The sequence below is a fragment of the Haemaphysalis longicornis genome, unplaced genomic scaffold, assembly GCF_048455015.1.
Source record: "Haemaphysalis longicornis isolate Haplotype H1 unplaced genomic scaffold, Haemaphysalis longicornis Haplotype H1 scaffold_1, whole genome shotgun sequence".
NCBI classification, from domain to species: Eukaryota; Metazoa; Arthropoda; class Arachnida; order Ixodida; family Ixodidae; genus Haemaphysalis; species Haemaphysalis longicornis.
The window spans coordinates 72,340,430-72,353,577 of record NW_027526203.1 but is presented as its reverse complement, the minus strand read 5'-3'; the positions used below and the strand labels follow the sequence as shown (position 1 = coordinate 72,353,577).

General features: G+C 48.3%; 1 protein-coding gene across 1 annotated transcript; it reads right to left on the bottom strand.

Moving 5' to 3' along the window:
- Nucleotides 1-2,572: 2,572 nt before the first annotated feature.
- LOC144178104 (uncharacterized) lies at nt 2,573-4,847 on the bottom strand. The gene is made up of 4 exons (XM_077705681.1): nt 4,734-4,847; nt 3,553-3,624; nt 2,929-3,138; nt 2,573-2,866 (listed from the first exon to the last, which is right to left on the bottom strand). Exons 1-4 carry the CDS (start codon nt 4,845-4,847, stop codon nt 2,573-2,575), a joined length of 690 nt encoding a protein of 229 aa, XP_077561807.1.
- Nucleotides 4,848-13,148: the final 8,301 nt, after the last annotated feature.

Here is a 13,148-nt window from a genome sequence, read left to right as displayed (position 1 = left end):
CTTCCGCGCGTCGCGGTCATATATCGACGGCGCCCCCACTCCAGGAATCGCTCTTTCTGCGCCTTCAGTCGCCTCCTTGGGAATTAACTCATCAAGTCACGCATATCATGGACACCCCAGTTATACATCGCTTCCTCCCATTATAAGGAGCAAAAAAAAAAATGAATAGGCTAGTGTGACGAGAGCGGCAACAATCGTCTTCAAGTTTTCGAAGTCCAGTCGACGCAATGGTAAAGCTCAAGTAGGGTGGCTAGAATGGGGAGGTGTGAAGACCGGCCTCCAGAGGCTGGCGCCAAACCGCGTTCCTGCCGCACGGTGCGCTGCCGGCAGGGGCGCCGTCGTGTTTTGCGGCGTCTGCATACCGCCGGGTGGGGAAATGATTCGTCGCGCTTAGTTTTTCCGCTGAATTCATTTTATCAGTACTGACGAGTGTTTCTTTTTTTTAGCATTTCAGATGCTGAGAGAGTTTAATGGAGTGCTTCACTGGTTTCATTCCACGTAGAACTTGTAGCACCGGCCACGCGAAAGCCAGCCCACGGGGACAACCTTGAATGTGTCGGCCGCACATTAGTCGCATTTTTGCGATTGTACCAGTACTTTAAATGGGGAAGACGTTTTTTAAATGTAAAACGCGCAGACAAAATTTTTAGAGCCCAAAACGGTGTCAGCTTAATACAAATTTATTGACACAGCACATTGATTACAGAGCGTCACATTTTTTACAAAACACAGGGTTTCACCCTCTTGACTTTGTTGGGAGTTCATGGCAGAGCACCACATTTTTTACAAAACACAGGGTTTCACCCTCTTGACTTTTTTGGGACTAACAGACTGATTTAACCCTTTGAGCAAGAAGTGGACACGCGTGATGCAGTAAAACCTAGCCACCGATCCTGTTAGAGCAGTTGCGTGCTCACTGCAGCCAATCTGGGGCACGTTGGTAGCTAAAAGCAAGAGATCTTTAACCACTTTGGTGTGCAGTCGTGTAGTGCTAAATGCATGCGTGAGCCTGTTCTCAAGGGTCTGAATGAGATTGTACAGACACACTGATGGGTACAGAAGCCCGCCCATGTCCCACTGTTTACAAGCTTCTGCAGGCAATTGGTGTGGCACACTTTCTCTCGTTACAAGGCAGGCATCCTTACAAGCCTTGCAATCAGTTAAAAGGATGCGCTTTCTGGCTACGTAGCCCGCCACGTAATAAACTAGGCGGGCATCACTGCGTTCCTCCACATAGCCCACATGGTCTACGGCAACTTCTGCAGCTTCGCCAGGTAGTGCAGTGTCGTCCGCTGTTTCATTTTCTGGGAGCAGCTGCTCCTCGGAAAGCAGGGACTCCAGAAGTCCAGGTGAGACGTTTCCTCCTTTGGGGCTCCTCGCCAAGCTGTAAAAGCTTATGCACCTGCATACACGCAAATAAATTAGACAAATTTACACTTTTGATTACCTGCATTGTATTTCAATGATAGTGTGAAATGCATAAGCATACTTGATGATGACGATGAACTGTGCAGGAGTAGGGTGGTCGTTGACGCCGCTACTCTGTCTTACAATGCCAAAGGAACGCTCCAAGCAGTCCGAGCTGAGGCGGGAGGTCATCAAAAACCTGAACCCAACCTTTTCAGTAAGGTACTTCAAAAGGTCCTTAGTAGCGTGAAGGGTTACACGCAAACCTTCTGATGTGCTCTGGCTTAAGAAGCCGAGGCCTTTTGCATGGGATTCCCATTTATCTAGGAAGGCTAGGAAGCTGTCAATTGTAGCTTCCTTAGCACTGCCAGGTCTGAAACACACACACAAAAAATTTACCATCGGCACATGAAAATGAGCGGTTACTGTGTACACACCTCAAAGCTTCTGCTGGAAACCGTGAAGTCATGGCTTCAATTGTTTGAGCCATCACGTCAATGAACACCCTCGTTGGCTCCAGATTTTTGTATTGTCGCTCTATTTCTTCCTTGTGAAGATCCATTGCGTGCACAACTGTTTTGTTGAAAACGTTGAACGCCAGATTTACCCGCATCTTTTCAAATCCACTTGGATAAATGTGCGAGCGTGTCAACTTGGGTGCCGCCCTCAATGTTAAGGCACTGCTGTCGGTCTTCCAGGTTGTCGAAACATGCTCCCAGTGAGCCTGCAATATTTCATAATGGTTATTAAATTAGCTGCTTATCAGGTGCCCCACATATCAAGTAATGAAGACAGTAAAGTGATATGCATACTCGGCCATTGTGTGTCTCAAAACCGTGCTTCATCATTGTGTTTCGCACACATTTCACCAGATGCGGGAAATCTGAAATGAAATGCAGGAACCGCTGCTGGTCGCATGGATGCACAACCTTGCATCGCACATCCTTAGCATTTCCATGCACACCGATCTTGTGCCACATGGAACGGTTCCATGACGCACCGTCAGTGCATATGTAGTCGACAAACAGGCCAGCTTGCTCGCATAGAAGAGTTGCCTCCAAAATTATCTTCGTTAGCGTTGGGGCCTTCACATTTTTGTTGGAAGCAAAGACACCTGAAAAAAAAATCAAGAAAGCATGCAGGAGAGCAACTACAAAAAAAAACATTAGTACTTTGGCGAGTGCTGCTTACCTATAACCTGTGTCCACTTTCCCACGAAAGGCTGAAACATGACAACTAGGCCGTGATCAGCTTTTGTGTGCTTGTCTTTTGCTCCGGTGAACTGCCCCAGGTTTACGAAGCCTTCAATATCCGTTGTAGGTTTGAGGTCCAGGTGGGTTGAAAGTTTCATCTCGTCTATCACCAACCCACCATGCCTGTTCATTTCATCCATTTCGCTGGCCTTCTCCTTCACACACTGAAGAAGTTTATGGCTAAAACCATAGGATGCTTTGAAAGCCTGAAAATACAAGACAAAGATTATGAAATTATAGTCAATAAGAAAAACGCATAGCCACATACCTTGATGTACTTTTGGAGGCACACACGGCTGGGAAGTACAAGGATCTTATGGCTCCTCAAATGCTCATACAAACGTGGGCTCTTCATCCTTAATATGATACACTCCAAGAGCCATGCTTTCTCATATCGAAATCCCCGCAAGGATTTCCGCTTACATGCCTCAAAACATGCTCGGACTGCATGCTGCTGCTTTTTTGGAAGCTCCTTGATCTGAAACAAAAACACAAGCAGCAACATTTATTTAAGATGACAATTATGAAAAAGTAGAATCACTTGCCTTTGCCTCAAAGCTGGTTTTCTTTATAAAAGAATTCCGTTCTCGCAACTTTTGGACTACTTCCTGCAAGGTGTGCACCTTCCTGCTCCGCCGCCTCAAAGTGCGAACTGCACGCTTCAGTCGCCTTCCCGCAGTTTGTACCAGTGGGCGTCGTGCTTTGTTTTTCAAACGCAGTAAGCGGGCCATTAGGATTCGTCTGACTTTCCTGCACGTCAAACACCGCTGAGGCGTTCCGGTTAGTGTGGTCGACATACCTGTGGAACAAAACAGAAGCGGGTGAAGCATAAGGTACCCAAAATAAGTTTCCACACTTGCGATGCTTGAGAGGCGTGTCCCAAAAAACATACCCTGTGATATGGACCCATCACACACAGTGGCGTACAGGCCATGTCCAGATGATGTTGTGCAGTCAGATATATCTAGTGGCTTGAACTCACTGGTCTTTCCAACTCCAGAACATACGGAGAGTTTTTCCGCATACACAAGAAGCTCTTGGGCATCTTTCTCAGACTGAATGGTACGCCGGCAGTGAAGTTGACCAGCCAGGAAAATGGTGCAGCTTGGGGAGGTTTGTGATTCGACTTCAAACACGGCTACCTTATTGAAGGCAACTGGAGGTACTTTGTTTTTATGGTATTCAGCTGTTTGGTAGCACGCTACATTTTGGTGTTGGAACGTCTGGCGTGACCAGTATTCCGATGGCAGTTGAAGACCAAAAATGAAGTGCTTCACAGGTACTTCATCAGTCGTGTCCAGCTCGTCATCTGGAGTGGGCTCAACCGATTCGCATGCCGAATTGTCAATGTCTCTGCGACTCTTCTTTGCAGGCACAGAAGAGCTTTGTCCCACCCTCCTCTTTCTCTCTTTGGGCAAAGTCTTTGTCATGTACTTGGGAAGGTTTGGAAAAACTGTCGGAACAGCACCTTCTTTCAGGGCAGGAACATCGCGTGGCATGAAGACTTCTTTTCCGTCCACGATGTGCACGAAGTTTTTCATGACGAACCTGCAGAAGTATTAAAAAGTGAGCATAGCCTCTATTTGAACAAAACTTCCCAGATTTAGAAGCAATGACTTAACAGTGCAACTACTGCAACTTAAGAAGCAAACACGCGTCTAGCCCCCACAATGCGTTCACGCGAGCATACCTCAACGTGTTATATAGAAACGTTGAAATACGTGCGAACGTACCTTGGGTCGAAATGTCTTTCGCAAACCGCAGAATTCTCTTGTAGCGGCTTGTAGGCCCTTGGTATGGCCCGTGCCCATTTCTCAAATTCATCTTTGCGGGCAGGGGCACGGAACAGTGACACTTTTTGTCCGCACGACTTGTAGCCGCCGTCACAACCTGGCACAAAACACCACCTTTGAGTTTTTTTCTTCGCCGTTGGCGGCATTGTTCAGAGCGTGTCAAGGAGCACCGACAGCCGCTCACACCACCTACTTTGAAGAATTAAGAAAACGCGATAAAAACGGAGCTGTACACTACACACGAACGCGAGCTACCTAGCACGGCGCCGCCGTGGCCTACGAGACCGACGAGACGGGCATACGGGCTGACGGCGCCCCAGACGGAAGCGCCGAATTTTCCCCCAGTGGCAGGAACGCGCAGAGGGGCCTCGTCAGGCAAGGCTGGCGACGCCATGCTCTTCACACCTCCCCATTCTAGCCACCCTAGCTCAAGTGACACTCCTCTGCGGGCAGGCCCGCAGGCCCGCAGGCAGTGGCAGGCCCGCGGAACTAATCCCCCTACCGCGACGAATGCCCAAGTGCCCAACCGGATCCCCGTCAACCCAGTAACAACGCATACGACAGAACGGACAGACTGCTAAAACTCCCTATTCTTTCCCCGCCAGGGAACAATTCTAGCGGCCAGACGCGCATTCTGGCGATTCTGGCCTCCCCAGACAAACGATGAAGGGTGAAAAGCATTCCCGCGGCTACGCTATTCACCCGTCGAACGCCGCGTAAGCAACCAGCATGAAAGCAAGCACAAGCTGCGGCCTGCTGCGTGGTTATTCTTCTGCCTTTGACTTTCGAGAAAGCACGTACGGCTGAAGGGCGGGCAAACTGACCAGCTTATAGGAAGAGAAATGCAGTAGCGCTTTGTGGATTTTTGTACTCGAGCCTTGGCATCAAAAACAGCCAAATCCTAGCGATGTAACGGCAGGAACGCCGTTCCTGCCGTTCCTTCAAAAACGTAACGAGTTACCGTTACAGTTCCGCCGACCCTTAATGGAACGGTGGCGTTCCTCCGTTCCTCCAAAAAGGAACTAGTTCCAGGAACGCCGTTCCTTGTAACGCCGTTCCGTACAACACTGCCGCATCCTACCGCATGCACAAGGCGCGCACACGGCCGCCACACGTGCCGTGAGCGGAGCGCACAGCGGCGCGAAAGGTACCATGACGCTATCACATGGCATTCAGCGAGAACGCAGGGGGTAAATCCGCAGATGTGCTCGGTGAGTGCACCGTCTGTCTCCCGCGTCTCCGCGTGGGCTCTCTCCGCGTGATACCTAGCCCTTCGGTGAGCAACATCACGATGGGTTTTGTTACCGACGTCTGCATCATGACTGCTGATTACAAAAGTTCCGCTCTTAGATGTACTACTTATATCTAGCAAAGTCAGAAATCCTCGACTACCAAGCAAATTGCGTTAGTGTTCACATGAAGTCAAACAAGCCGTGCTCTCACCAAATCCGACGCCAAGACCAACGCCGACGTATACGCTCCATTCCGTCGCCACCGCTGCCACCAGCTGTCTGGACGACCGCCGGCTTGCCCTGGATGGGAGACGACGCACGTAGTTCCAGCAACACAAACCGTTCATTCCTTCAGCGACGCGTATTTTGTGTGCTACCTAGCCAATCAGAGGGTGGCAAAATAAAAAAAAAACCGAACGAAGCGATTTAAATAGTCCGAAGAGACAAATTCTTGCGCTGACTAGCAACCACATCTTTTTATTGCATTAGGGCGCAACCTTTGTACGAAAGAGTCAAATCTACGCAAAAATAAAGAAAAAACAGAAGAAGGCGACGGGGCTGTAGCAACGATTTCCTAAAGCACACAAGGATGGTAGGAAACCCGTATCAATTCCAAAGATATGTGATCCCTTTTCCGTTCACGTGAGACACTGGGCATACGAATACACTCGTCGCAGCATTGTGCGATACCGAAAGCGTCGTCGGTCACGCGTGCCCTTTCTTCTTTTTTTTTTTCAATGCACAGCAAGCTGACTGCCAGCACGACACTTTGAGAAAGTTCTCGTCAGGCAGGCGATCGTCAATGCAAAGTCCTGACAAGACAGCGGGATTTTGTAAACAATTCTGTGCCTGAATTCCACAAGCGAGCATATTTCTTTTCGCAAGACTTTTCTGCGTTATGCACTGCGTTCCAAAAAAAAGTGCGCACCAATCCACTCTGTGGAGGGGTTTCGAAAGCGAAGCTTTATACTCAACCTACCACGGGTGCCTACGGCCCGGTTGCGTTATTCACACGTTACACTGTACCTGTAACACGTTATATAATATTTCACTTCAACACAATGTTCAGAACGGACTGATGACCGGTGTGATACGCACTCAGACTTTGCGTTTTCAGCGCAGTTATATTCTTCGTGAAAGTTAACCAAAGCACATTCCACGGATGGTAGTCGGTTGTTTGGTATCGGTATTGCACACGAGTCCAAACTTTTCGAGGTCGACCTGGACAAACCACCGGTGCACACGGCCGCCACACGTGCCGTGGACGGAGTGCACAGAGGCGCGAGAGGTCGCGTGACGCTATCACGTGGCATTCAGCGAGAACGCAGGGGGCAAACCCACAGCTGTGCTCGGTGAGTACACCGTCTGTCTCCCCTGTCTCTGCTTGTGCTCGTAGCTCAATTGGTAAGACAACGGGCTCTCGCTCCTTTTCTCTATTCGGTGCATGCACGAACAGGAAGTTATCGGTTTTCAGAAGGTACCTTATGCAGGAAACACTAGAGTAGGTGGTGATAGAAAATTCCTCATACGTCTCCTTCGTGAGGAACTAGCTTAGATCGCCGCAGCTTCTTTTAACATCTTCCAAGTACATCGGCATGGTAACCTCCAGCCCCTCAAGCCTGTCATAGTCAGCATCGCCGTAGTGCCGGACATCGGAGAACTTTTGGCGCAGGTGCCCCTTTCAGCATATGTTTGCTCCTTGAAACTGGTTAAGGCAGCGAAGAGTGTCAAAAGGAAAAATTGATATTTAATTAAGGTACGCTTGCGAATACAGTGGTAAGTGACCTTGATTCTTTGGACTGCCGTGTACTGAAAAACTTCGTGGGAAAGCAGAAGCCGCAAATAGCGAATTTTTTCACTCTTAAATAAATTCCTAAAGGCAGAGTTCACTATCACTGATGTCAAGTATATTGATTTAGTTTCTGCTTTATTTACGGGTGCCTTAAAACGAAACTTGCATATAATGAAAACCTGCTTGCAACGAAAAATTTGAATTTTTATCATCTTCGTTAGGCTTAGTCGTACGCGTAAGTCTGTATTTCGACGTGGTGCGTGCTTTTACACGGCGGATAAACCTATACTTGCATCAAAATTGACGAATTGATTACGTCTGCCGCAAAGGGAAGGTTTCAAAGTTACAATTTCGTCGCCTAAATATTTTTATGAAGTTTCATCAAAGGTAATACAGTTGTCAAACATTATAGATTCTGCAGTGAATTAACAAGACCGCAGCAGCAGTCATCAAAATATTTAGGCAGCAATCGTGCCCGCCAGCGCAGTGCTATGGGGAGGAATTGGAGTGACATCGGAGTGCAGTTTATATACGTAGACGTTAAAAGTTGAAGTCCGCTCTCTAAATACAGTTATGCGGCTACAAATGAAGGCTGTACAGCTTGGTTAGATACTTCACAAGGGAATAAAAATTGGTCCCGGTGCTTGATTTCACCTTGGGTCCATCGCCCATCGACGTCATGCAGTCGATTTCCCGACGAAACTTATAACCAGGAGGCTAGCAGTTTGTAGCGCGAGCGTGAGCGTAGGGTATCATCGATTGTGAGCACTTACGCGCTCGTATAGGCTCGAGGCAAAAGCACGGATATATGGTTAGCAACCGCCACCAAAATGTTACAGAGAGGAAGACGTGAAACGAAGATGTATTTACAAGGCGTATTTACACCCGCCGTGGTGGCTCAGTGGCTAAGGCGTTGTGCTGCTGGGCACGAGGACGCTGGTTCAATTCCAAGCCGCTGCGGCCGCTTTTCTGATGGAGGCGAAAAGCAAAAACGCCCGTGCGAACAAGATTTCGGCGCTCGTTAAAGATCCCCAGGTGGTCAAAATTAATCCACAGCCCTCCACTACGGCACGCCTCATCGCCTGCGTTGCATCGGCGCGTTAAACCCTACAATCCATCAACCACGAAGGCGTGTTATACAGAACAGAAGGCCCCGCGCAGACCAAGAACGCCAGAGCTTCGTCTACTTCCTTTTCAATACATGTACACCTCAGAGTCGATCTGAGCGCGCCCAGCGTCTTGTTTTTGGCTTCAATTTAGCACATGTCCGAGAAAGCTAGCTAGGCACAGGCGTTCGCGTCTTCTTCCTCTATGGCTGATGCATCATAACAATAGTGTTGTACTTCATATGGGTAATACGAAACAAAAAATTGGCCGCGTATCTGCTCCTTTCGTTGCAAATGTCGTCAAAAGACGGTAGTCTTTGTAGACATTTGCCAAGGAAATGCCCCCCTTTGCTTTCCCGCTCACTTCTCATGCTCTTCCTGTACCGTCGCGCTCATCCCAAGGTACACACACTAAAGGTTTGCGCAAGGCGATTTGAATTTACCGCGTTCCACTGCTACATGCCGGGTTCCTCAATGGGGCTCTTCGATTTACCGTCTCAGACTCACCGCGGATAGCGCGCGGGTAGTCCGAGGATTCCCCGAAGCTATAGGGATACATGTGAAAATTGAATGCCGGACTGCTTCTCGGGGAGTCCGCGGTGAGTCCGAGACTAAATCGAAGAGCCCCAATGCCAGCGCTGCCCCCGCTGCAGTACGGCGGAGAAGCGCGTAACGAGGAGGCCGACTTTAAGGTTTATAGAACCGCGTTGCCGTGCTCCACGTGCGTTCCAAGCAGAACGTGGAACCGAGCTAGTGGAACCATTTGTTGTTGTTGCTGCGTGATTTCTCATATACCGCCTTGAGGTGGCGCGGGCAACAGCAGGCGGTGGTTTTCTGCAGTTGATGAGAAGATCGTTTGCTACGAAAAACCAAGCATCCATGAATTGAATTTTTTTAAATAAAGGAACACTGTAAATATCCCCTGTGTATTAATTTTTGCTCCTATATCTGCGTAATGTCTTGTTCATGTTCAGCAAAGTTAATAAGTATAAACATATAAACCGGGCTTAGTCGCTTACATTTGGCTGTGAGTAAATAAGACTATTGCGCAGTATGCAGTTTACTTTGGCCGGGTGGCTGAATCGAGTCACAGACAGACAGACGGACAGACAGACAGACATACAGACAGACCAAAATTTCTGCGTTTAAGTAGCCCAAGAAAGACTATCGTCTTTAATAACGCGACCCTGCGGGGTCGCAGTTTCGCGTTGCCTGCGCAGGGCAACTCCGGCTTTTACTGCAGGTATGAGTTCGTTACAAACCTCACTGATCATCTAATTGGTGTAAATTTGATAGCCGCATTCATAATAACTAGCTCTCACATATTTGTTTTCTGCTTCAATAGCGCAGAATTTGCGGTGAAAACGTGACAGGGATGTAAAAATTACACGTAAAACTATGAATTTATATTCATTTTTCCAGTATTACTATTTTTAAAATAAAATTAACTTCAGGATGCTTACTGAAAATAGTTAAAGCGTGTTTTCATGTATATTTGAAGTAACCTGGATTTGACTTGCAAATCGTTGTTTCCGGTCAACAAGTGTGTTTCTCGATGAAGCAAAGCACCTTCTGCTGCTCTGTGTTGTCGCTCTTTCTTGCGTTCGGTGCAGATAACAGAAAAAAAAATGCCAAGCAGCCTCACGCCGGAATGCAAGAAACAATAGGCCTTCGACTCCTGCGGGTCGTGAAATGAAGCGCAAGAGCCTTCCTCCCCCCCTTCCCCCCCCCTTCCCCCCCACCTTCCGCCGCGCACCCGCTTGCAAGTGTGCATCCCTTGCAAAACGGGGGTAGCGGTGGTGGGCAACAATAGGGCTGCTCATAAATGGGACCGGTCGTTCACGGAGCTATCCCTTTAACTGAACTGATGGAACAAAGGGAAAAGTCACCTTTGGGCCCGAGAAATGTTTCCCGCAGACTCACACAACTGATGACACGATTGGCGCTGTTATTTTCCTCCTCAACACGTTGGCCTGGCGTTCTCCGCATTACAGTACATGGGCTGGGCTCATAACACAAAATAAACACGCGCGCATACACACTTACAACCTTTGTCTCAGCACATCTCCGGCGTCAAAATTCAGTTAAGCACTGAAATAATGTGCAATTTTTAAAAGCGTTTGTGTTGCCAGGATTTTATATCAGGGGGGGGGGGGGGGGGCAGGAGGGGAGGCGTTCGTTAACCTCCCTTCCCGCCCCCATCCGTAATGTTGACCCTCTAAACTGCCTTTCTGTGTCTTCGTCAAGATCCGTGCTAAGAACAGACACTTGGTTTCATTCGCCTAGAGCGTCCTATTTTTTTCATTTCAAGCCTAATTCGAGATAGGTGATTGTGTATACTCTTTCAACCAATTTAACAATGTAACAAGCGGGGACCTTATTTCAGGTCATAACATATAAGTTCGCCATGGCTCGCGACTTGAAGAGGCGGAAGGGGTTCGGCCACAAGAAGCGCGGCACACTTACACATACGGAACAATTTCAAACATCTGCCTCTCCCTGCACGTTGACTATAGCTCTGATCCTTCTAATATCAGGGGCCCAAACAGACATCTGCTCTCGTTAATTGTTTCTTCAGTGATTGACCAAGGCTTGTGTTACTTTATCGAACCTAGTTTCCATGGCGCAGCGCATGCTTTAGAAGCTGTGACTGGAGGAAACGGAGATTGCGTGAGGGCTCAGGAAAAGATGAAATAGAAAAGCTGAGGCACGCGTCGATCGCGGAAAAGAAGACAAAAAGGTGACCTCTTAGTTGTGACGTGTGTATCCTTGGTACAAAAAAAAATATACGTGACTAGCTGAATGACCATGTGGCTTACAACGGGCTGTAAGCTTAAGACTGGTATTATACTATTAGGAACTGTGGGCCCGAGCTCCCAGATCTGCTCAAACGAGCTGGAAGTTGGCCGCGGAAGACACGCCAGAGATAGCAGAATCAGTGGCGACACGCCAACGGCACTAGATGCAAAGTTATATATATGTGAAATAAGGAAATAGCCCGAAATATCCTCCCCCCTTTTAGTATGTCAAAATGGTGGAGAGGGTACGCGCTGGAGCCTGGAAGCGTTATCTGGCGCGTGCGATTCACGTTCGCGCGAATCCCCCCGTCCTAGATGACACCCCCCCTTCCCACCTCACTCACGAGATATTTCGGGGGGAGGACGTGTTTTGACCCCTTGAACCCCTGAGGAATTTGGTAAAAGCCAGTTGTTGTATTGTGCACTTAGTTTGAGCATTTCGTTAATGCTTGAAGCATAACGTTGCTCGGCCGTTGTAACCTAAAAACAATACACTTATGTTCAGATTTATTACGTTACCTGACAGTATTACCTTGAGTATTTTAATAAGGTCAAATTTCAAAAGTTACTTGAACGTTATGCCTTGAACATTGTAACAATGTTGCAATAAAGATGTCACCTATAACGTTGGTTTGCGGTTACCGCTTAGCAGGAGGTAGCAGGGAAACACGTCGCAGGAAAGATGTGGCAGCAGCGCCGCCCAGAGCAGCACAACACAGTACTGCGATAAAATGATTGCTTGCGCATGCTAGCGTGGGAAGCAACGATCCCTACAAACGTTGTAATGCAAAGAGAAGGCACTGAGATAGACAAAGCGAATCGTTTGAATCCGAGTGGCGCACAATACTTGGGCGATTGGAATATGCTGAGAAGGCCTAGAGTATTTGACACCACTTGCTCCGAGCCAAACCTGAGGGGAAATCTATCAATAACTGTGACATAACATAAAGCTTTCGACTCATTTTGTTTTTCAAAGCACAACGACGTCCCTTTACACAACCCGCCGTGCACGTATTAAAGGAGCCATGAAGAGAAAACAAAAGTTTGTTTTATTCGAAAGATTAGGTGTTTCATAGTACCCCAAGCGCTTTCCCGGAAGCAAATGATGCTTTATTCACTGAGAAATAAGGCAATTTAAGCGAAAATTTTAAATCTCCCGCTAAAATTGAACATTTCGTCACGTGAACAATGGCGTCATACGAGCCGGTCCATGAAACAGATACTTAGTATCTCGACTCCATATAGCACCCACACGCGGGAGTCGACCGAGACGGCGGCCATTTTAAAAATACTAGTAAAACCTAGTGCACCCGCAGCCCTAGTCATGGAATCGCCTGATCCGGTGAACAAAACTCTCGCCGAGGAGCTCGGGCTTGCATTTAACAACCTCACACCACGTGAACGCTCAATGCTTCCAAGTGCACGAGCGGCAAGAGTTGGGGGATACGCGGTGGACGGGAAAGCGACCATTCCGCGATAGCCACAACAGACGAACGCCCAGCCGTCGGCACCGCTGCCTCGTCAGCCCCGTCGCGACGGACGCATACAGACTGGTACGTATGTGCCGTATTTTCAGTTTCAGTAGCAGTATCGCTTATGCGAGTTGGCCGGTGTAGTGTATGGAAAGCCGTTCGCTCGAGCTCTCTGCTCCGACCAGAAAGATTCGAGCGTCAATGCGCGGTGTGTACGACAATTTTTTTCCCCAAGGTCAGAGCGCTTTGACGAAGTCGGCGACGAGCGCCAGCATGTCCGGGTCCCTGCCGTAAT

What these genes read in the sequence shown, in the direction of transcription:
- LOC144178104 (XM_077705681.1), bottom strand. Translation starts at nt 4,847, where the DNA reads ATGGCGTCGCCAGCCTTGCCTGACGAGGCCCCTCTGCGCGTTCCTGCC. An exon ending in ATGCCCGTCTCGTCGGTCTC is followed by an intron (nt 3,625 to 4,733) that starts GTAGGCCACGGC and finishes TCAAGCCACTAG; the next exon opens with ATATATCTGACTGCACAACA. An exon ending in TGATGGGTCCATATCACAGG is followed by an intron (nt 3,139 to 3,552) that starts GTATGTTTTTTG and finishes TTTTTGTTTCAG; the next exon opens with ATCAAGGAGCTTCCAAAAAA.